This window comes from Sorex fumeus, unplaced genomic scaffold, assembly GCF_029834395.1.
Source record: "Sorex fumeus unplaced genomic scaffold, SorFum_2.1 ptg000047l, whole genome shotgun sequence".
Taxonomy (NCBI): Eukaryota; Metazoa; Chordata; class Mammalia; order Eulipotyphla; family Soricidae; genus Sorex; species Sorex fumeus.
Genome location: NW_026606104.1, coordinates 5,910,073 through 5,930,131, shown reverse-complemented (window position 1 = coordinate 5,930,131; position 20,059 = coordinate 5,910,073). Strand labels below are relative to the sequence as shown.

Here is a 20,059-nt window from a genome sequence, read left to right as displayed (position 1 = left end):
TGCAGCCTCTTGATCACCCATTTGAGCACTTAAACATCTCTGGTGTCCTCACTTCACACAGCCAATCAGTCTTTTGGGGGGCTTTTATTGTGTGTCTGGGGGAACGAATGTACACAGGCCTGCCTTCAGGGAACTCACAGTCCAGGGTGAGGCAGACCTTCCTCAAACCATTCTGCAGTAATCACCCCAGCATCAGAGGTGTCCCGCACCCCGAGAGCCTTCTGCAGCTGCAAGCAAAGAGGGTAAGCCCCGGAAGGAAACTGAGATCTGACGGGAGTGCACTGGGGAACCGGGGAGAAAGAGCAACCAGGAGGGCCAAGTAGGTCCCTTGTGGGATGGGAGATATGGATAAACAGGGAACCTGGAGGCCAGTGTCTGGGTCAGGACAGCAGAAACTATAAAGGCCTTTGAAAGCTTTGACTCGGGCCCAGAGCAGCTGTGAAGTGCAAAGACTCTCAGGCAAGCAGGGATAGGCTTGTGTTTGGAGAAGTTGGTGAGGAGGTACCGAGTGAATGCAAGAAATTGATGCCTGTGTTAACTGGGTTAACTGGGCTGTTGACTAACTGGCAGAAACGTGCACATGTGCGCACACACACAGTCCAGCCTGAGAGAACATGAAAGATACGCAATATCCATGTTCAATACCAATCTGAAGCCACTTCACCAGCGACATTTCACACAGTTATCCAGCCTCCATACACAGGGCCCACAGGGGTGGGCAGTGTGCACTGAGGAAGGGCACACTGGCTTCCCAGTGGATCCCAGGAGTCCAGTTCCTCGCCACGAGCTTCCACAGATGGCGCTGCAGGGGGGTGTGCTGCTCTCCGGCTCCTGGCAGGGCACCGGGCTGCGTCCCAGCTGCAGGCAGCAGAGCACAGGTGGGCGGGCACCCGCATGCCGAGCCCCATCCTCAGCGGTCCTGGCGCCGGACTGGCGGGGATGGGGGGTGCCGGACAGGAGGCAAGTCATAGTGTCCAGGGATGTGACTGTTTTTGGGTGAGTCGTAGTGGCCAGGAGGTAGGCCATGCGGCAGTGGGGGCTGGCAGCCCTCACGGTCTCGGTCTGCGAAAAAGAGGGGAGCAGCTGAAGAGCTGAAGGGAGCTGGTCCCCGCAGTCTCTCCTCCCCTCCCCAGCCTCTCAGCTACCAGTGGGCTACTGCCTACCAGGACTCGGTCACCTGCCTGTCCCCACATCACTGGGAGCCAACCTCCTCCACAACTAAGGTGCCATGCTCTGCCAGGAGTTTGGGGGCACTTCCGTCCTCCAGACCAGGGGCAGGCAGCCACGACACCAGCCCAGTCTGAGTTCACACTCAGCCCAAAGGCCTCGCTCTTGCTGCCAAGGCCCTCTTCTCCTCCTCCCCCCTGCCTCCCAGCCCCCCATTCTGAGCAGGAGGGAAAAGGCGAGAGCAAAGACTGACTGCACTCACCGCGTGCCGTCGGGAGGCTGGGCTGCTCATAGGTGCCGCTGTCTCTGTCTCTCTGGGACTGGGGCTGCCGCTGCTGCCTGGGCAGGGATGCTGAGGGGGGCCCCTTCATCTCAACATAGCTGCTTTCCCGGGGGTTCCCGGGAAGGCTGGGAAGGTCCCGGATGGTGGCGTAGGGGTTCTCACTGCTCAGGGAAGCTCTGCTGGCCCCCAGCCCCTCCTCAGAGATGGGCCCTGCTGACAAAGAAGAAGTCAGGCCACGTGGGGAGTGCTGGCTCCCGAGGGCCGTGCAGAACCCCCTGGAAGCTCCCACCTTTATTGAAGAAGGCGCCTGGGCCAGTGGTGTTGCTGTAGGTGTAATTTCGGTCCAGGCGGCAGCTGCCTGGGGAGAAGGCAAAGCAGTGGGACCGGGTCCTGCCCCAGGCTTCCACCTCCCTTCCAGGACCCCACCTCAGAGGGGCCATGCTATGGACATCAGCGTCTGCACCCACCCTCCCAGAAGCCCGACCCAGGCTCTACCCCTGTCCGGAGGCCCAGGAGGGGTGTCTCGGCGATGCTTCCAGTCAGCAGGCAGGGTGGCATGACTGTCATGCCCTTGGGCTCCCCCTGGCCGCTCAGGGCCCTGGAGGCTGGCAAAGAACTGACCCCCGGGAACCTAGTGGACAGGGTAGGGTGGGAGAGGGAAAATTAGTTGGCTCAGACCAAACTTTCTACGGCCTCAGCGACTTGACCACCACCCCCGCCCACCCTGCTGTCACCCCCAGCCCCAGCACTGACCTTGTTCGGGGGTGGAGGGCGTGGAGAGCACTGTGACAGGGTATGGTAGCTAGGGTTGGAGTAGTAGTGGCTATAGCTAGGAGGTACATCTGCAGCAAGAGATGAAGGCAGGGTTGTGACCTCACTGGCCAGCAGCACTGCTTCCCTTTGCACCCCAGCCCTAGGGAGGAGTACCCCTCAAGCCCTCCCCATGGCACCTCTGAGCTCGTCCTGGCCCAGAGTCTATCCCCGCCACCCTGCGGCTCACCTGGCATGACATACTCAGAGCCGTCCAGGTGCCCGCTGCTGTAGGCCACTGCCAGGTGGGGGTGCTCCTTGCCCTTTTGCCAGTGGCGGTAGCCAATGAACAGTGCCAACAGGGCTACCACCAGGGAGCACAGCACAGCGATGCCAATCACGGCCCCCAGGGAATGAGAGGCCACTGGAGAGGTGGGCATCATAGTGAAGGGCTCCTCGCTTCCTGTTTGGATGGGGCAGTCAGTCAGAGGGCCACCTTGGCTCTGCCAGTGAGCTCAGAGTGCGGGGCTTGTGTCTCTGGACACCACAGGAATGAGACCGGAACTCACCGAGCCTGCAGGGGGCACCACTATGACCAGGGGGACATACACAGGCCCCCGTCTCCGGGTGGCACCTTTCTCCAGGACCACACTGGCATGGCTGAGAGCAGTTGGCACCAAACATTCCTGGAGCACAGCCTGGGAGAGTGTCAAGAAGATAGCTTCAGAGGGGATGAGGGACAGCAGCCTTGGCCCCAGCTTATGGGAGGACCCCTAGGCATGTACCTTCCAAGCAGAGGGGTCCAGTCCAGCCTGGGGGGCAGAAACAGCTCCCATCCTGGGGCTGGCAGGTCCCACCATGGTGACACTGGCAGGGCTGGGCACAGTCAGCACCCCAGTATCCAGGAGGGCATGCTGCAGAGACAAGGTTGGAGTCTGGCCCAGCAGGGTCAGCGCCTCTGGAGGGACCCTCAGCACCCACCGTTACAGAAACCTTCCTCTTGGCTTTGGGCTTCACGAGGACAGCGAGGCTTCGAGCTTCCCTACACTGCCCCCTAGAGGCGCGGATCAGCAGCCCACTTTGCGCTACATGCCCCACCTCCACACCTTCTCCACACTTGTCTACTTTTTTTCTGGCTTTTGGGGTTTTGTGCCACACCCCACAGACCTCAGAGCTTACTCTTAGTTTTTTGCTCAGGAATCACTCCTAGCAGGGCTCAGGGACCATATGGGGTGTCAGGGATCAAACCCAGTTCAGCTACAGGCAATGCAAGCACCTTGACCCCTTCCTATGCTATCTTTCTGACCCTATACCTCAACTCCTTTTTTTTTTTTTTTGGTCATACCCTGCAGTGTTCAGGGTTTACTCCTGGATCTACACTGAGGGATCACTTCTGGTGGTGCTCGGGAAACTACAGAGCATGCCAGGGAACGAGCACAGGTCAGTCACTTTCAGTGTCCTATCCACCATACTACCCCTTCAGCCCCTCAACTCTTAAATAAGTGCTCTTAAATAATACCACCTACAGTATGACTTACACATATCTCACGCCAGCAATTTACCTAACAGCAGTGGCCACCAAGCCCTATGGGAAATAGTCCTTCACCAAGATAATGACCCTCTGCTCTACGAGCAGGTAAGTTTGCAGTCAATATTTTCTTTTTATTATCAGTGAAGCAAGATAAGTTCTTATTGAAATGTATCCAGAAAAATGTGAGGAGAGAGAAACTCAAAAGAGAATATGGGCTTCACTAGAGTAGAAGCAGGCAAGCAAAGAAACAAGCAAGCAAGGGGGAACACGGGCTTGAAGAGCAAGTCAAAGCCAATCTTTTCTTAATTCTGAGCGGCCCATTCCTGTGGTATGGGGGTCACACTCCCAGGAGGGCTCAGAGGACCAGGCAGTTCCAGGGCTCAAACCCACGCTTCCTGAAAGTAAAGCCTGCGCTTAGCCCATTTCTCCCACCCAGTCCTTTTGTGTTAAACGGCTTCTCATGCACATTCTCAAAATGTGTGTTCTCCCAAGGCTGTTTGTTTATTCTTGTGGCACTGCTTGGGACCCCAGGGTGACTCATGGTGCTGGGGGTTGGGGAATCCATGTGCTGCCAGGGATCAAACCCAGAGTCTCGCACATTCAAGGCTGAGTCACATCTCCACCCTTCTGCTCAATTTCCTGACTAGTCTGTCCCCTCATGTTCCTCATATAATCATGTGGGAAAGAGATCACATTTTTTTAGTTTGGGGCCACACCTGGTGGTGCTCAGGGCTATTCTTGACTCTGTGCTCAGGGTTCACTCCTGGCAATATGGTGGATAAAGCGTTTGTCTTACATGCAGCAAATCTGGGTTCTATCCCCAGGACCACACAGGTTTCCTAACCCTCCCAGGAGTGATCCCTGAGTGCAGAGAGAGCCTTGAGCACCATGAGGGGTGACCCCCCCCCCAAAAAAAAGAAGAAAAAATGTGTCCAAAGGGAGCTGATACTGTTCCCTTTACCCATAATGGTCCTTTTTGGAGCCCTGTGCATAGACGGGCAATCTTTCTCTGACCGGAGCACCGACAGCAATAATCAAGCTTGTAGAGACACCCAGTGAATGCCCGCTGAGACTGCTTCGGTGGGTCCAGACACATGGCACAGAAGGTCAAACACTTGCCCCTGCCAACCAACAGTTCTATCCCTGGCATTGTAGAGCATCCCCCGCCAGGAGTGATCCCTGAGTGCAGAGCCAAGAGAAAGAAATGAACACCACTGGGTATGGCCCAAAAGACAAAGGAAAAAGAGAGAAAGGTTGGGGCCTCAAGGCCGCTACATACGCTGGGAACAATCGAGGCCTGTCCAGCCAGCCAGGCAGTAGCAGGTCCCATCGGAGGGGTGGCAGGAGGAGTGGTTGGCACACTTGCAGGGCACGCAGCGCTTCCCGTAGCGGCCGGGCTGACAGGCTGGGGAAAGGAGCTCTTGGTGACAGAGTCAGGCAGGGGGAGACAGGGCCCCACCTTCCATCAGGCTTGACCCCATGACTTCCCCTCCTTCCTGCTCCCACAACTATTCCCGGGGTTGGAGTCAGCCGCAGAGACCAGGAAGAGAAGGGTGGTGCTCTGGCAAGGGGGACAGCCCCATGCTCTTCAGCTGGCAGGCAGAGGGTGAGGGGTGGGTAGGAGTCTCACTTCTCTGGCAGGAGGGGCCTCGGAATCCAGGGGCACACACGCAGTTGCCATTTTCAGGGACGCAAGTGCCCCCATTCTTGCAGGTGCAGGTGTTGGTGCAGTTCACTCCCCAGAAGCCCTCAGGGCAGGGAAGGTGGCAGCGGGACCCTGTGTGTGGGGGGGTGGGAGGGTGAAATGAACCTGGCAGGGGCCCACCTGCTTTCCATGGGGGCTTGGACACATTTCCAGTCAGATGTTCCCCTGCCCCGCCCCACAGAGAAAACCTTCCAGAGGGCTAGAATACAGGCTTAGCAGGCAGGAGGCCAGCTTCGAGCCCCATGACCCTGCACAGTTCCCCCTGAGAACTGCCAGGAGCAATCCCAGCACAAGAGAGAACTCAACCAGAAAGCTCACCTGTCCAGCCGGCCTGGCACTGGCAATGTCCATGAAATGGGTCACAGCCATCAGCGTGATCACAGTCACAGCGGCTGGCACAACCTTCACCAAACTGTCCATTCTTGGGAAGGGGTGGGAGAAGAACACTCAGCTGGGGCAAGGGATGCCCTTCCCACCCTCAGGGAGACTGGTGGGAAGCTAGTACCGGGCAGGGCTGCTCGCAGTGGACCCCCTGCCATCCAGGGGTGCAAGTACAAGCTCCAGTCTGGGGGCTGCAGGCTGCTCCGTTGGCACACTGGCAAGTGGCATTACACCCAAAGCCCCAGGTCCCAGGCAGGCAGGGCTCAGAACAGCGTCCATGCTGCCAACCTGCAAAAGGGGCCTGGCAGTTAGGAAAGGGGTCCCCCTGTTCTCACTGCAGAGAGTGCAGAGGCTGGGCTGGCTCAGGTCTGGGCTAGGAGCTCTTGGTGGTACAGAGGTGATAGTGGCCAGATAAGAGACAGTAAACAGACTAAGCAGTGACTGGGTGTGGGTCACCTCCCTCCACTAGTTGTTGGTCACCTTTTCTGCAAAAGGAGGGGTTGGAGGCAAACCCTAATACTTAGGAAGCTCCTACAGAATGAAAATTGTAAAGAGGACCGACAGGGAGGGGTGAGGCCTGGAGAAGGGGTTTTGTTCCCTAAGACATCATAGGATCCAGCTAAGCACAATGGTGTTAGAACCCCGAACGGTTGCCCCTGGTGGTCCTCGACCCCTCCAGGGCGCCGCAGTGTAACGTTCTGTGTGATTGAAGGCCAGGAATGTTTACCAATGCGGGACCCCGGGGCTGGACTGTTGGGATGGAGCAGGAATTTGCAGTGGAAGGAAAGTAAAATGGATACTCCAGGAAGGAAGAAGGCTCTGGGCAGCTTCCCCAGGGTCCACTGGCTCCTCCCTGCCCTGCTGCCCGCCCTCCAGCGCCCTCGGCCGGCCCCGCCCCTTGTAACGGGCTCTCTTCCTTAGGCCCCGCCTCCTATCACTGCCTCGCCCCCGAGTCTCCGCCCCTTATAATAGTTTTCTTAGGAAGCCCCGCCCCCTGCCCCAGCCTTCTAAATAAAGCCCCGCCCCCTTGCCACAGCTTTCCAGAAGCCCCGCCTCTTGCACAAAAAGTCTTCCCCCCGAGGCCCCGCCCCTACGAGTCCTTTTTCCCGAGGCCCCGCCTCTCGCGCCGTCCTCCTTCCTAAGGACCCGCCCCTTGTGTCCGCCTTTCCTTCTCAGGCCCCTCCCCTCGCACCCGCCTTTCCTCTGAGGCCCTGCCCCTCGCGCCCGCCTTTTCGAGGCCCCGCCCCTTGGGCCGTCCTCCTTCCCTAGGACTTGCCCCTTGTGCTCGCCTTTCTCCCCACGCCCCACCCTCACCACACCTTCCTTGCAGATGCAGGAGCCGTCGATCGGCGAGCAGGCGAGGGCATTTTCGCACGAGCAGCGTGAGGAGCAGTTGACGCCGTAGGTGTTCGGCGGGCAGAGGCTGGCGCAGTGCGGGCCCTGGAAGCGGGTGGGCGGGGAGTGAGCGGCGGGCGCGCCCCCAGCCTCCCCGGCCCGCCGGCTTCGCCCCAGCGCCTCACCGTGTAACCGGGCGCGCACCGGCAGAGGCCGCTGTCGGCCTGGCAGACGCCGCCGTGCAGGCACAGGCAGTGCTCCTGGCAGCCCGGCCCGTGCGTGTCCTGCGGGCAGCTCTCGTTGCAGTGCAGGCCCGCCCAGCCCGGCCGGCACGAGCACTCCCCGTTCATCGGGTGACAGCTGCGGGCGAAAATGGGCTCAACCCGGGTACTGCCAACCCCCTCCCAAGGAGGCAGCCTGGCACCTTCCCTTTCTGGGGCATCCTTCAGGCCTGTGGAACTGTCCCATGGGGCTTGTCGCTACTCCCCAGGACTCCAGCATCCCTGGCCTGTGGCAGGAGCGCTGAGCCCACCCACCTGAGGCTGTGTTCCGTGTCGCAGGTGCAGGGCACTTGGCAGCTGAGGCCATAGAAGCCGTCGGGGCACAGGCGCTCGGAGCAGCGGTCCCCCGTGAAGCCGTGTTCACACAGACACGCGCCGTTGGCCGGGAAGCAGCGGGCGCCCGGGGCACAGTCGCAGGTCTCTGCACAGTCCTGCCCGAAGCGGCCCACCGGGCACTCCTCCCGGCACCTGGGCATCTCTATGGGTGAGCCTGGGCCTCCCCTCCCCATGGGTAGCCCCCTCCCCACAAGCAGAGCAGTCCTTGCTGAGGCCACTCACCGGTCCCCAGTATAGCCGGGTGAGCAGCGGCACTGCCCTGTGAAGCGGTCACAGAGCCCACCGTTGTGGCAGTGGCACTCCAGGGAGCAGTTGGGTCCGTAGAAGCCCTCGGGACAGGGCAGGGAGCAGATGGTGCCCTGGTGGGGTTAGAGGGCTCAAGCCCCAAGTGCCCAGGCTGCCTGACAGCCACCCACCCCAACGGTCCCATACCCAAAATCCACATGCAAACCCGCCCAGGCCCACCCACCCCCACGTCCTCAGAGTCCGGGGAGCCGCCCGCCTCTCATACCGTCCAGCCAGGTGGGCAGCTGCAGGAGCCCAGGGGGTCCTCGAAGACACCCCCATTGTGGCAAGAATGGGTCCGGGGGCAGAGAAAGTCATTGGTACTGGGAAGGCAGGACAGCTCACAGCTGCTGGGCACAGGGTGCAAGTCAGTGTCCAGGCCCTGATGTCCAGGCTGATTTCCAGAAAGCACCAATTTCCAGGCTGGCCATGGCAGGCAGGAACCCCCAGCAAGCAAGCACCCTCAGTGCAGAGGTGGGGAGACAGCAGTCGCCCACCCTCAGCCCTCTCTCTTCGCTCAAGTCTCGGGGGCATCCCACTCCAGGGCTTCTTCCTGAAGTTGGATCCTGGGCCTCTAGCTGCATGCTCTTTTTCTTCTTCTGCGCCCAGGAAGACTGTCATTCCATTAATGCGCTGCCCCCACTCCCCGCTATTACCCACCTGGGCCCAGTTTTTCCCGGGGGACAGAAACAGGCTCCAGTCTCGGGGTGGCAGGGCGCCCCGTGGCACTGGCAGCTGAGCTGGCAGGCGGGGCCATAGTGGCCTGAGCGGCAGGGCAGCAGGCAGAGTGGGGGTTGCAGGCCCGCAGGACAGAGGCAGGCCCCACTCTTGGGGTCACAGGAGCTGCTGTTGCCACAGAGGCAGGGCCGTTCACACTTGGGGCCCCACACTCCTGGGGCACACGCTGCGGAAGACAGAGGGAGAGCAGGTCACCAGGGCCCTGGGCCCCCACCCCCGCAGGGAGGACCCACAGCTGTGTCCTGAACTGAGTCCAGGGGCCCCCACTCACCGCTGGAGCAGTCGTCACCCCTCCAGGCTGCTGCACACTGGCACTGACCTGGCGCCACACAGCGTCCGTGGACACATTCCTGGGCACAGAGTGCTGGGCAAGGCAGGAGGGTAGGCTGCACCCCCATGTCCTCAGAGGCCAACCCCACCTCCCCTACCCCCCAGAGCCCTGCACACTGCCCCGGGACAATCTGGTCAGCAGTGACGGGACTCGGCTCTGCGGCCCCTTTGAGTTGCTCTTCCTCAGCACCTTGCTGGGAAATGGGGGGTCCTCCCTCAGCGAAGGACTAGACACGGACACTGCCAGAGGGTCTTGGCAAGCAAGGCAGCGGGAAGAGGGTCAGACCTCCTGGCCTGGAGGTCAGAATACTGGGGAGCAGAGCCTAGACAAGGCAGAGACTGGGGGAGGAGAGGGACCCCAGTTGTAGGCTGGGGAATGTGGAGGGGATGTGGGAGAGATGGGGTAACGGGAGACAGGGACACGTGGCCCATCTGGAGGACACCCAAAAGAGGGGAGAGTACAGTGGGCAGGGCGTTTGCCTTGCACACAGCTGCCTTGGGTTCAAATCCCCAGCACCCCATATGGTCCCCTGAGCACAGAGCACCGCCCAGAGTGGCCACCAAACCCAACCCAACCCAGGAAGCCCTAAAGTATCAGGGTAGCCCCTGTGGGGCCCCCACTCACAGACACAGGCCCTGCCCCGGCCCCACTCACGGACGCAGACTCCGCTGCTCTCGTAGAAACCTCGACAGCACTGGAGGCGCCTCCGGTGGTCGATCCTCACTACCTGGCGGTACACGGTCCGGTAGACCACCCTGGGGAGCCCAGAGATGCCCTGAGTGCTCCCTGCTCCCAGGCACCAGGGCAGCCGCCTCCATGCCCCCTGGGCCGTGCACCATGAACATGTGCGATTGCACCCTGCCTCCAGCCCAAAGGCTCCCCCAAATCTCGCACTGGAGAACAGGGCTGGGGGTCGCTCACGTGGGCCGTGGGCAGGTGTGGGGGCTCTCCCAGGGCCGCTCGCAGGGTTCGGGGGGCAGCAGGCTGAAGGGGCGGGACTGCGACTCCTTGGTGGTGGTGGTGAAGCTGCGAGACACAAACAGGGTGAGGGGCCTGGACACAGGGGCTCGAAGCTGGCACGAGGGGGTGGCAGGAAGCAGAGGCATGAGGACTGGGCACCCCAAGATTTGGGTCTGATCTCCCCAAGCTCGACTTCCCTGTCCCCTCTGTTTTAAATGAATCCTTCCAGAATAAGGGTATTTCTGGGACATCCCCCTTTCATAGAGCCCCCATCAGAGTCCCCTTCTGAGCCCCTGGACCAGAGTCTTCCGTGCATCCCCATTCCCTCCCAAGCTGGGGGCTAAACTCACTCCCACTGCTCTGGGCCGGGGCTGAAGCAGGTCTGGACAGAACCACCCACTCCACCCCTTCTCCTGTGCCCCATCTGGCTGGTTCCCATCTGTGCCCACCAGGACCACAGGCCATGGACGAACCTGGGTGAGCAGACACAAGGTGGGCCCCACAGAGAGGGACATGGTGGGTTAGGAGAGCATGACAGAGGGAAGGAGAAAGCAGGGGTGAGGGGAGCGGCAGCAGGAGAGAGAAGGTAGGTGTGAGGTGACCAGGGCAGCAGGAGGGGAGAGAAGGTAGGAGTGATGGAGGAGCAGGGCAGCAGGAGGAGCAGAAAGAAGGTAGGGATGATAGAAGTAGGACAGGAGGAAGAGAGAGAAGGTAGGGGTGAGGGGAGTAGGGCAGCAGGAGGGGAGAGAAGGTAAGGGTGAGGGGAGCATGTCAGCAGGAGGGAAGAGAAGGTAGAGGTGAGGGGAGCAGGGTAGTAGGAGAGGAGAGAAGGTAGAGGTGAGGGGAGCAGGGCAGTAGGAGAGGAGAGAAGGTAGAGGTGAGGGGAGCAGGGCAGTAGGAGCGGAGAGAAGGTAGGGGTGAGGGGAGCAGGGCAGTAGGAGAGGAGTGAAGGTAGGGGTGAGGGGAGCAGGGCAGTAGGAGAGGAGCGAGGGTAGGGGTGAGGGGAGCAGGGCAGCAAGAGGGGAGAGAAGGTAAGAGTGAGAGGGGAGTAGAGCAACAGGAGGAGGGGAGAAAAGGAGGATTGAGGGGAGCAGAGAAGCAGGAGGAGGGGAGAGAAGATAAGGGTGAGGGAAGCAGGGCAGGAGCAGGAAGGGAGAGAAGCCAGGGGTGAGAGGAGCAGGGCAGCAGCAGGAGGGGAGGGCTGCGGGCACTGGGACTGCCTCTCACCTCTCCCAGACGCTGCAGGTGTTGGGATCACTGTGGTCAAGGCCAGTGGTCAGCCCGAGGCCCAGGGCCAGGAGCAGGAGGGGGTGCAGAAGCAGAGGCGACACCATTCCTGAGCTCAGCGGGAGGCTGGGCTGAGCAGGAACCTGGGTGCTGGGAGTGCAGATGTTGGGGCTCCTGCTCCCCAGCCTGGCGCCACCCCCCACCACCGCCTGAGTCTCTCCTGCTGTGTCAGAAGAGCCTACAGCTCCCCAGCTTCCCTTCCCCAGAGGGCTCAGCTCTCACCCCATCTGTTCCCGCTCCTGCTCTCCCCACGCTCCCCCTCCTCCCTTCTGGGGTCCCCAGCATCCACTCCTGCTGTTCCAGTGCCAGATCCCTGGCAGTGGCCCCAGAGGGACCCACCCTTACGTCCCAATCCCAGCCCCACCGCCACCACCTCCCCTCCCCCCATCCCCAGCCTCTCTGCTGTGCCCCAGCAGGGGCTGCCGGTGGGCTGGGCAGAACCTTCCAGCAGCAGGAGTGAAGGAAGCAGTTACCTTAGGTGCTGAGGCCCGTCACTGGGGGTGTGCGGGCAGAGCCCCAAAGCCCAAGGCCGCGGGTGGCGTCCTGCAGAGGTGGGGTGGGAGTGGGCTGGGGCCTGGGGGGCCCGCGGCCAGCCCCCACCGCGCGCTGGCGCCGCTCATCCGGACTCCAGGCTCCGCAAAGTCCCGCTTGAAATCAGGCATGGGGGTGTTGACAGCAGGGCCAGCACACCAGAGACACCCCCCCCAGGCCAGGTGCACCGCCCAGGCCAGACCCAAGCTCTCAGGAGAAGCCCCCCCACCCCGCCCCCTGCCGGCCCCGCCCCCCGCCCCCGCGCACCTCGCCCAGGAGGTGGGGAGCAGGTCGGGACCTCAGATGGGCCTGGATCCCGGCACCCCCACACTCGGCCCAGGCACCCACATCTGCTTGTGATTTCTCCGGAGCTGGGAAGGTCGCGGCGGCTGGCCCGGGCCCCCCAGAGCATCTCCGGAATGCGGCCCAGGCCTACCCCGCACCCCCCACCCACGCACTCCCAGGCCCCCCCCCTCACTCCTCCTCCAATCAGGGTCTGTGCCTTGCCTCAGGTCCCTCTTTAGGGAGATGTCCGCTGCCCGGCTTAACCCCCTCTCACCCACAGACTGCCCCCCACCCCTCTCATCCCAACCGTGGGTCTCTGCCCCCTTCCCACCTCTCTGGCTAGGCGCCCACAGCACAGCCCCCCACTAATCTCCATCCCTCCCATCAGCGCCCAAGAGACTCACCAGACCTCTGTGGCAAGCTGGGTCCCCAGGAACACGGAGGAGCAGGGGCCAGGCAAGGTTCTGGGGGATGCCCAGGACGGGATACAAAGCCACAAAGCCTGAAAACAGGAAATGAAGCCTGATCTGAACTTGTGGTAGGGTATAGGAGTAGGGAGGAGTTAGCTGGGGGTCTTCCCACCATCCCGAATCCAAATGGGGGGAATGCCTGTCCCCAAGTTGGTCGGCACCCCCAGCACCCGCAAAGCATCCCTCTGACAGACCCAGCTAGTGTTGTCCTTGGCAGCCAGGGCATGCTCTTGACACCCACGGACGGCCCCTCACCACCCCCCAGGGTCATGGGGCCTGGTGTGGAGTCCAGCCCATTGGAACGGGGCGCCCCCTCTGGTTGCACAGGCCTGCGGGGAGCCCCGGGCTGCAGTGAGGGGCACAGAGCAGGTGGGAGGCTTAGAATTGGGGTGAGCATCAGCACCCCCCAAGCGCCCCTCCTTCCTGGCCCACCCCAGAGGGCGGGAGAGCCCAAGCTGTGGAGGAGGTTGGTCAGGGTGGGGCTGGCCACCAGGATGGGGTCCAGAGGCCAGTGGGGGGGCGGGAGGGGAGGGGCGTGCAGCTCCTCCTTCCTCAGACCTAATGTCTAAGAAGTAGACTGGGTGCTGGCTTTCCTCACTCTGCCCAGGGGACCCCTCGCTTCCCTCGCTAGCCGTTGGCAGGCTTTTTTTTTTTGGTTTTGGGCATCATGGGCTGGAGCTATAGCACAGCGGTAGGTAGGGCGTTTGCCTTGCGCGCAGCCAGCCCGGCTGAGCCAGGTTCGATTCCTCCGCCCCTCTCGAAGAGCCTGGCAAGCTACGGAGAGTATCTCGCCCGCACGGCAAAGCCTGGCAAGCTACCCGGGACATATTCGATATGCCAAACACAGTAACAAGAAGTCTCACGATAGAGATGTTACTGGGCCCGCTCGAGCAAAATCCATGAACAATGGGAGGACAGTGTTTGTGTGTGTTTGTTTGGGGGTCACACCTGGTGGTGCTCAGGGTTTATGCTCTGCTGGGGGCTTGGTGTTGCTTGGGCCCGGAGACCCCACAGGCAAAGCACCTGCCGCAGGCCTCTGAGTGGCCTCCCGATCCGTGCTTCTTCTGGTTCAGATGCCCCTTCCCAGGCCCCCTCCGAAGCAGCTCTGGCTTGAGTGACCTGTAATACGCACCCCCCACCCCGCGCCCATATCAGACCTACTGGCACTGAGCAATACCTGCCGCTCCTCACTGAAGCTGCCATCTGCCCCTGCAAATTCTCCATTTCAGGGCTGAAACTGAGAGGGTAAGTCACTTGCCCAAGGCCACACAGCCTGCTGTATAGTCTGGAACGCAAAGCCAGGCTGCCGGCAGGGCCTCCCCATAGCCTTGGCCCCGCCAGAACCCCGAATGCTGGCCAGAGTCCCAAGGCCTTGCACTGCTTTTTAATGGCCTCAGTTGGGGGGGGGGGGAAGGAGGAGGGGGGGAGCCAGGGGGCGGGGACCCCACCAGGGCAAAGCTTGCACTGTAGAAGGGCTGGGGGCGAGCGTGGGAACTGGGACGTGTTTATAGTCAGGAATGAGCTGACACTTCTCACCCCTCCAGCTTGAGATGCAAAGCAGCTGGGCTCCCAGCCAGCCCAGGGTCCCCAGCCCCCAGCCCTGCCTCTGGGTCACAGAGCCCCCTCCCCTGCTGTCTCCAAGCTCAGCCTAACTCAGGGAGCCCCCTCCCCCTCCCCCTCATCCCATAAGAGTCTAGGGTCATGGGGAGGGGGCAGGTTGGCCCAGATCACGCAGAAATGGCCCCTGCGAGCAGAGTGGTTGCATGAGACACAGGACCCCAAACATCTTGCCAGCTTGTGCGTGGGGGAAATGGGTGAGGGTACTGGGTGCTCGATCTACACCTGGGTGGGCCCAGATCTGTCTCCTCGAGGGGCTGGGCTGAGACGAAGGCGCCTTCCCTGGGGGACCATCCTCTGCACTTATGAGTGGCTGTCACTGCCACAGACTCCGTGATGCTGGGCTGGTGATGGGCCCCACGAGAGCCCCTGGGCTGGCCTCTCCCTACGCCCACGGGCCCATCCCCTTGGCACCAGCCCTCGCTCTGGGCCTAAATTCTTCAAAAAGCTGATTCGTGTGTATATGTGCGCATGCGTGTGTTTTCTGAAGAACCCCCAGGATGATCTGGGAAAAGGAATGGGCTTTAGATGCTGACAGCGAGAAAGGAAGTGGAGGAAGGGGGGCTGAGCTCCCCCGGGAACCTGATCCCCCAGAATCATGGGCTGCAGGCCAGGTGCTCATCCAGCCCTGGCGGGGGAGGTGGAGGCTGCCGCTCCCTGCTGGTCTGTCTCTCTCCAGTCCTCCTCCTGGCCCTCCAGGATGGGGCAGCCATGGACAAGTTGTTTCTGAGCCTCCTTTTCTCATCTGTGAAATGGGAGAGTAACGCCCCCACCCCACCCCCACCCCCGTTGGCTCCCTGAGGGTGGGAACGGGGGAAGGGGGGAAGAGGGGAGTTCCCACCCAACGTGATATGGTGGCTGCTGTGGAAACCGCCCATGCCACGGGCGTCTCAGACTCGCTCACTCCTCTCTCTCTGCCCGGGTCTGGCTCTTTGTCAGGCACCCTCTGCACGCTGTGCTCCTTCCACCCTCTCTCTGCCTCTCGGTCAGCCTGCACAGCTGTGTTCACTGTGCCAGGGTAACTGCATCCAATGTGTGGAGTGAGCCAAACTGCAGCCGCCACGCCCTCACCCAGTGCCACGGTCCGTGCCTGGCCTGCATTTCCCTGGCCTCTGTCCCCGCTGCTCCTCTCTCCCCCTCCTGAGCTGTGCTTGTGGTGACAGCGGATGCCCCCCCCACTCCGCTCAGCTGGGAGCCCAGCCTCTGCCCCCGTGGGGCCCACCTGGGGATGCCCTAAGCTGGCTCCCCTGCCCGAGGGAGGCCGCTGTCCCAGGCCGACACAGCGGCCCTCCCACAGCTGGCCCGGCCTTTGGCATGCCAGGCATGTCTGCCGGATGGAGGGACAGGAAGCCTGCGTGTGAGCCATGGGCTGGGCGGGAAGGGGCAGGGGTTAAGGGCCGGCCTGTGTGCTCTGCGCCACAGGAAGCAGAACTGGAGGGTCCTGGGCCAACCTGTTTACTCACCAGGAAGCAGGGAAACTGCTGGGCTCTGACTCACCAAACAGCTAGGGCATGCTGGGGGGGCGGGACTGGCCCCACCTTCAAGTGGGTGCTAGTGACCCTCAGAGCCAGCGCCTAGAGGGCATGGTTAGAATGACCTGCCCAGCAGCTGACACGCCCTCAGGGGCCGCAGAGAGCGGAATGGCAGGCTCCGGCTCTGAAACACGCTGACCTCCGTTCATCCCTGGTACCATATAGAGCCCCCCAAGTACCACCAGGAGTAAGCCCTGAGCACTGCCGGTTGCGGCCCCCAAAGCCAAAACCAGGAAGAAAAGAAAAGAAAAAAAGCAGGTGGGCTGGGGCTAGAGAGATAGTCCAGTGGGTATGGAGTTTGCCTTGTACACAGAAGACCCTGGTTTGATTCCCAGCATCCTATATGGTCCTCTGAGCACTGCCGCGAGTAATTCCTGAGTGCAGAGCCAGGAGTAAGCCCTGAGCTCACCGGGTGGGGACTATGAGGGTGCTAGGCCAAAGGGTGCATGCTCCTCCCCAGGTCCCCTCAAAGTGCAGCGCTGCTCTGGTCAGTGACACCCTTCCTGCCCCACCTCTGCCCTGAGGCCCGTCACACCTGGTAGCCCATTGACCCCATCACGCAGCCCCCTGACCACACAGTTCCTCATCTACATAGTCCCCTGTCCACACAGTCCCCTGTCCACATGGTCCTCTGTCCACATAATCCCTGTTCACATGGTTCCCTGTCCACAGTCCTGTCCACACAGTCCCCTGTCCACGTTTCCCTGTCTACACAGTCCTGTCCACACATTTCCTGCCCACACAGTCCCCAGGTCCTACCTGCCCTCCCAGCCTCCTCTTCCAGGAAGGCCTCAATGGCTCTGGCCCTCAAGCCTGCACCTGCCAGTACAAACTGGGAGCCCCTGGCCCAGGATCCTGACCCCAGTTCCTCTCGAGTCCATTATGTCAGACCCCAGAGGCCCAGCCCCTTGCAGAAGGCTGTCCTCCCCACCTCCGCGGGGACATGTGGGACTAACCCAGGCACAGAGCTCCCAGCCCCTGCAGCAAGCCTTAGGCCCCATCAGGTGACGGGTGCCCCCTCTCTGCACTCCTGGCTCGGAGTCAGGTTTCTCCTCCAGGATGGGCCCCCCTAATCTTCTTCCTCTACAGTGTTCCCAGAGCGGGGTCTGGCCCTCTGCATCTGGTAGCAGCAAGAAACTGGGGAACACATGCACAGAGAAACCGGAAATTCTTCCTTTGGCTGTGGCGGAGCCAGAGGGGTGGGGGCGGCTCGGGGTCTCCCTGCCCCTCCTTCCTGGGCCCTCAGACAGGAATCCCCCAGCTCCTCCAGTGCTAGGGATGAGGCAGCCCAGGGCCAGAGACAGTCACTCGGGGCCGGCCCTGATCCTGCACCTCAGGCCCAACGAGGACACCCAGCTCACCCCCTAAGCTCCAGAGGGAGCACACCCTGACACCGCTGTTTGGGAGGCCGGGCCCCACCCGCATGCTGTCCCTCTCAGGCCTGCCTCAAGCCACTTCGCTAAATGTGCTTGGGTTGGAGTGACACAGCATTTGCCTTGCATGTGACTGACTTGAGTTCAAGCCCCAGCCTCCCACATGGTCCTTGAGCACCTGAGTGCAGAGCCAGGAGTCAGCCCTGAGCACCGTCAGGTGTGGCCCACTGGGCTAGAGCCTGCCTTTCAGTTCTCTCACAATCCTGCAAGGTGGGTTCAATAACCACCACTCTGCAGGTGAAATACCACAGAGAAGGCAAGTCATTTGCCCAAGGTCACACAGCCAGCTCAGCAGAGCAGGTCTGGCGAGGCAGATCATCCTGTCCCAGGCTTCACTCTGTCTCCCAGGCTGACCCTCCTCCCCTCCTGGTCTCCCCTTCACTTCTCTGTGACCATCCCCCTTGCTTCCCTGCGGGCTCAGGCTCTCTGTCCGGGGGTCCCCAGTCTGTCCTGCTGTCCCCCACCCCCAAGCTATGGCCAGGAATGGAACCCGCACAGCCCGCACACAGTCCCAGCCCCTCACCACCTCCCGGCCCTTTCCCAGCCCATCACCCCTAATCTCTCAGGGTTTCCGAGGGGGCATTGCCCAGGCCTGCCTGCAGAGTGGGTTTCCTCTTCTGGGGACGCCTGATAGGGGAATGTTGGGGGGCGGGGAGGGGAGCCCCAATGGCAGAGCTAGACCAGGGGAGGCCTGGGCAGTGGTCAGGACACAGCAGGGGCGCCTCAGGGATGGTGCTGAGCGGGCTGCAGACAACAGCATCCCCACCCCCGCCCTGACAGCTGGGGCCAGTGACCCCTTGCCTGGAGCCGAGGTCTGGCTGGGCCTGGGAACTGCAGGCCAGCACAAGCTGTCCCCATCCCATGGGACTGGGGTCACCGCCCAGGCCCCTCCGGAGTGTCCCCTCGGACTGTGTCACCCTCAGCCACGAGAGCGCTGAGAGCTGGCCAGGAATATGAGATGGGGTGAGGGTAAGGGGCTGAGGCCAGAATCCCCGAGTCCTCCTCCCGAACCCCCAGCAACCCCCTCTTGCTGTTACCACTATGGGGGTGGTCACTGAGGGGCCTGGACGGCGTCGGGAGGTATACCCTGTCCCAAACACAGCAGGCTCCATGGGCCGGACACATGCATTGCATGCAGGAGGGTCATATCCAATCCCCAGCCCTTCACGGTCCCTCAAGCACTTCTAAGAGAAAACCCAGAACAGAGGATACCCCCAAGAAACCGCTGAGACCCAGAACAAAAACAACCAGGAAAACCCCCAAATATGGGCCATGAATGTTCCCAGCCTGAGACAGGGATCTATCCACTTGAGCCTCACAACCCACGGGGGCATGCACTGTTTGTTCCCCTTGGGCAGATGGGAAACTGAGGCACAGGTGAAGTCCCTTTTGAGGGGAGGTTCATAAGTACTGCTCAGCGGGGGGTGCTCCCTGCAATACTCAGCGTCTATGTGTGTGGTATGGGGCAGGGGGTCCATAGAGGACAGAGGCTGGGCCCCTGAGCTGGGGGCCCGCTAGTACCACCCCAGGGGCATCTGGGTGCTCAGGGGCCTCCTGGACGCCAGGGGGCGGTGCTGGGGCCGGGGCCGCGATGATGCCAAATTCGCACCCCGAGCCCCAGCGCGCCAAGTTTGCGCCCTGGAGGCTGCACCGCGGGCCACTGTGCAGGGTAGTCGCAGCGCCAACCGGGGAGGGGGCTTGCCTCGCCCTGGTGCTCCTTACATTCCTCTCCCCCACCCCCTGCGAAGCGAGGTCCTGGGGCCCCTTCTCCCTCCTGCCCGAGAGGGGACCCTAGGGAGGGGGCGGCTGCCCGGGCGGGAATGCGGGAAACAGCCGCATTCGCGTGCGACCTCCGCGTCGCTGCACGCCGAAGCTGCTGCGCCCCTCGTCGGCCCCCTCCACCGTCCCCTCCCACGGCCCTTCGTCCCTTCCCGACCCCTCCCGCCCAGGGGTCTCGAGCACCGCAGCGGCCCCCAGAGCGTGCACACGCCCTGCCCCTGGCGTCGGGGATCGTGGACACTCACCTGCCTGACAAGCGGCTCCGTCAAACCCTTCTGGCCAGGGGACCGCGTGGGGGGCCCGTGGGGCGGGGCGGGGGGTCCTGCCTGCGCCACAGCCCGGCTGCGGGAGCGGCGGCGCCCAGGGCTGAGAGCGCGGGGCGGGGAAGGGCGCGAGGGGCGGAGGGGGGGGCAGGAAGGGGGTGGGACTCGGGCCCCGAGCCCAGGCAGGAAGTTTTGACAAGGAAACCGGGAGCAGGGGAGGGGGACTCTGGGGGGGGGGGGGTGACTGGCTGGGCAGGGACCGAGGCGGGTGCGCAGCAGGGCGGGGAACCGCGAGAGGGACGCGGGGAGAACTTCGGAGTTCCGCTAGCCGTGTGGCTTGCGGCACTTTGTGCACCGCGCGTGCCTCAGTTTCCCTGTCTGCAAATGCGGGTTCTGCGTGCGCCTCCTCCCCAGGATCGCCTGCCCACTGGGGTCTTAGAACAGACCCCACCCGGGACCGAGCGGCCCGACGCTTAGGAGGGCGAGGCGGGCAGGGGGACAGGTCTCTGCTCTCCCCGGCCACCCCGGACCACCCCGCCAAAGCACACGCAGGGTGTGATCCTGGGAAAGTCTCCGCCCGTGCGCGCCACCGCGCGGCCAGAGCCCGCCGCCACCTGCGACCCGGGAGCAGGGGTGCTAGCGAGGTCCGCAACTTGCACCTCAACTAGGACCCTTCCAGGGTCCCCAGGCTTTCATCATCCTCATCAGGGCTTTCTGTGCTTCGTGTAAACCCCAGATTGGCCCATTTACATGTTGATACCCCGCAGTGGTCAAAACAC

General features: G+C 62.2%; 1 protein-coding gene across 1 annotated transcript; it reads right to left on the bottom strand.

The window, feature by feature from the left end:
* Positions 1 to 85: 85 nt before the first annotated feature.
* On the bottom strand, positions 86 to 19,279 carry PEAR1 (platelet endothelial aggregation receptor 1). The gene is made up of 25 exons (XM_056123814.1): positions 19,263 to 19,279; positions 12,591 to 12,688; positions 11,844 to 12,017; positions 11,311 to 11,453; positions 10,045 to 10,149; positions 9,778 to 9,878; positions 9,064 to 9,156; positions 8,715 to 8,958; positions 8,281 to 8,401; positions 7,992 to 8,128; positions 7,689 to 7,901; positions 7,338 to 7,512; positions 7,137 to 7,257; positions 5,942 to 6,105; positions 5,755 to 5,857; positions 5,362 to 5,508; positions 5,011 to 5,136; positions 2,986 to 3,114; positions 2,770 to 2,898; positions 2,451 to 2,663; positions 2,204 to 2,292; positions 1,946 to 2,081; positions 1,740 to 1,808; positions 1,430 to 1,660; positions 86 to 1,062 (listed from the first exon to the last, which is right to left on the bottom strand). The coding sequence occupies exons 4-25, from the start codon at positions 11,415 to 11,417 to the stop codon at positions 911 to 913; spliced, it is 3,105 nt and encodes a 1,034-aa protein (XP_055979789.1). The 5' UTR covers positions 11,418 to 11,453; positions 11,844 to 12,017; positions 12,591 to 12,688; positions 19,263 to 19,279; the 3' UTR covers positions 86 to 910.
* Between the last annotated feature and the right edge of the window lie 780 nt (positions 19,280 to 20,059).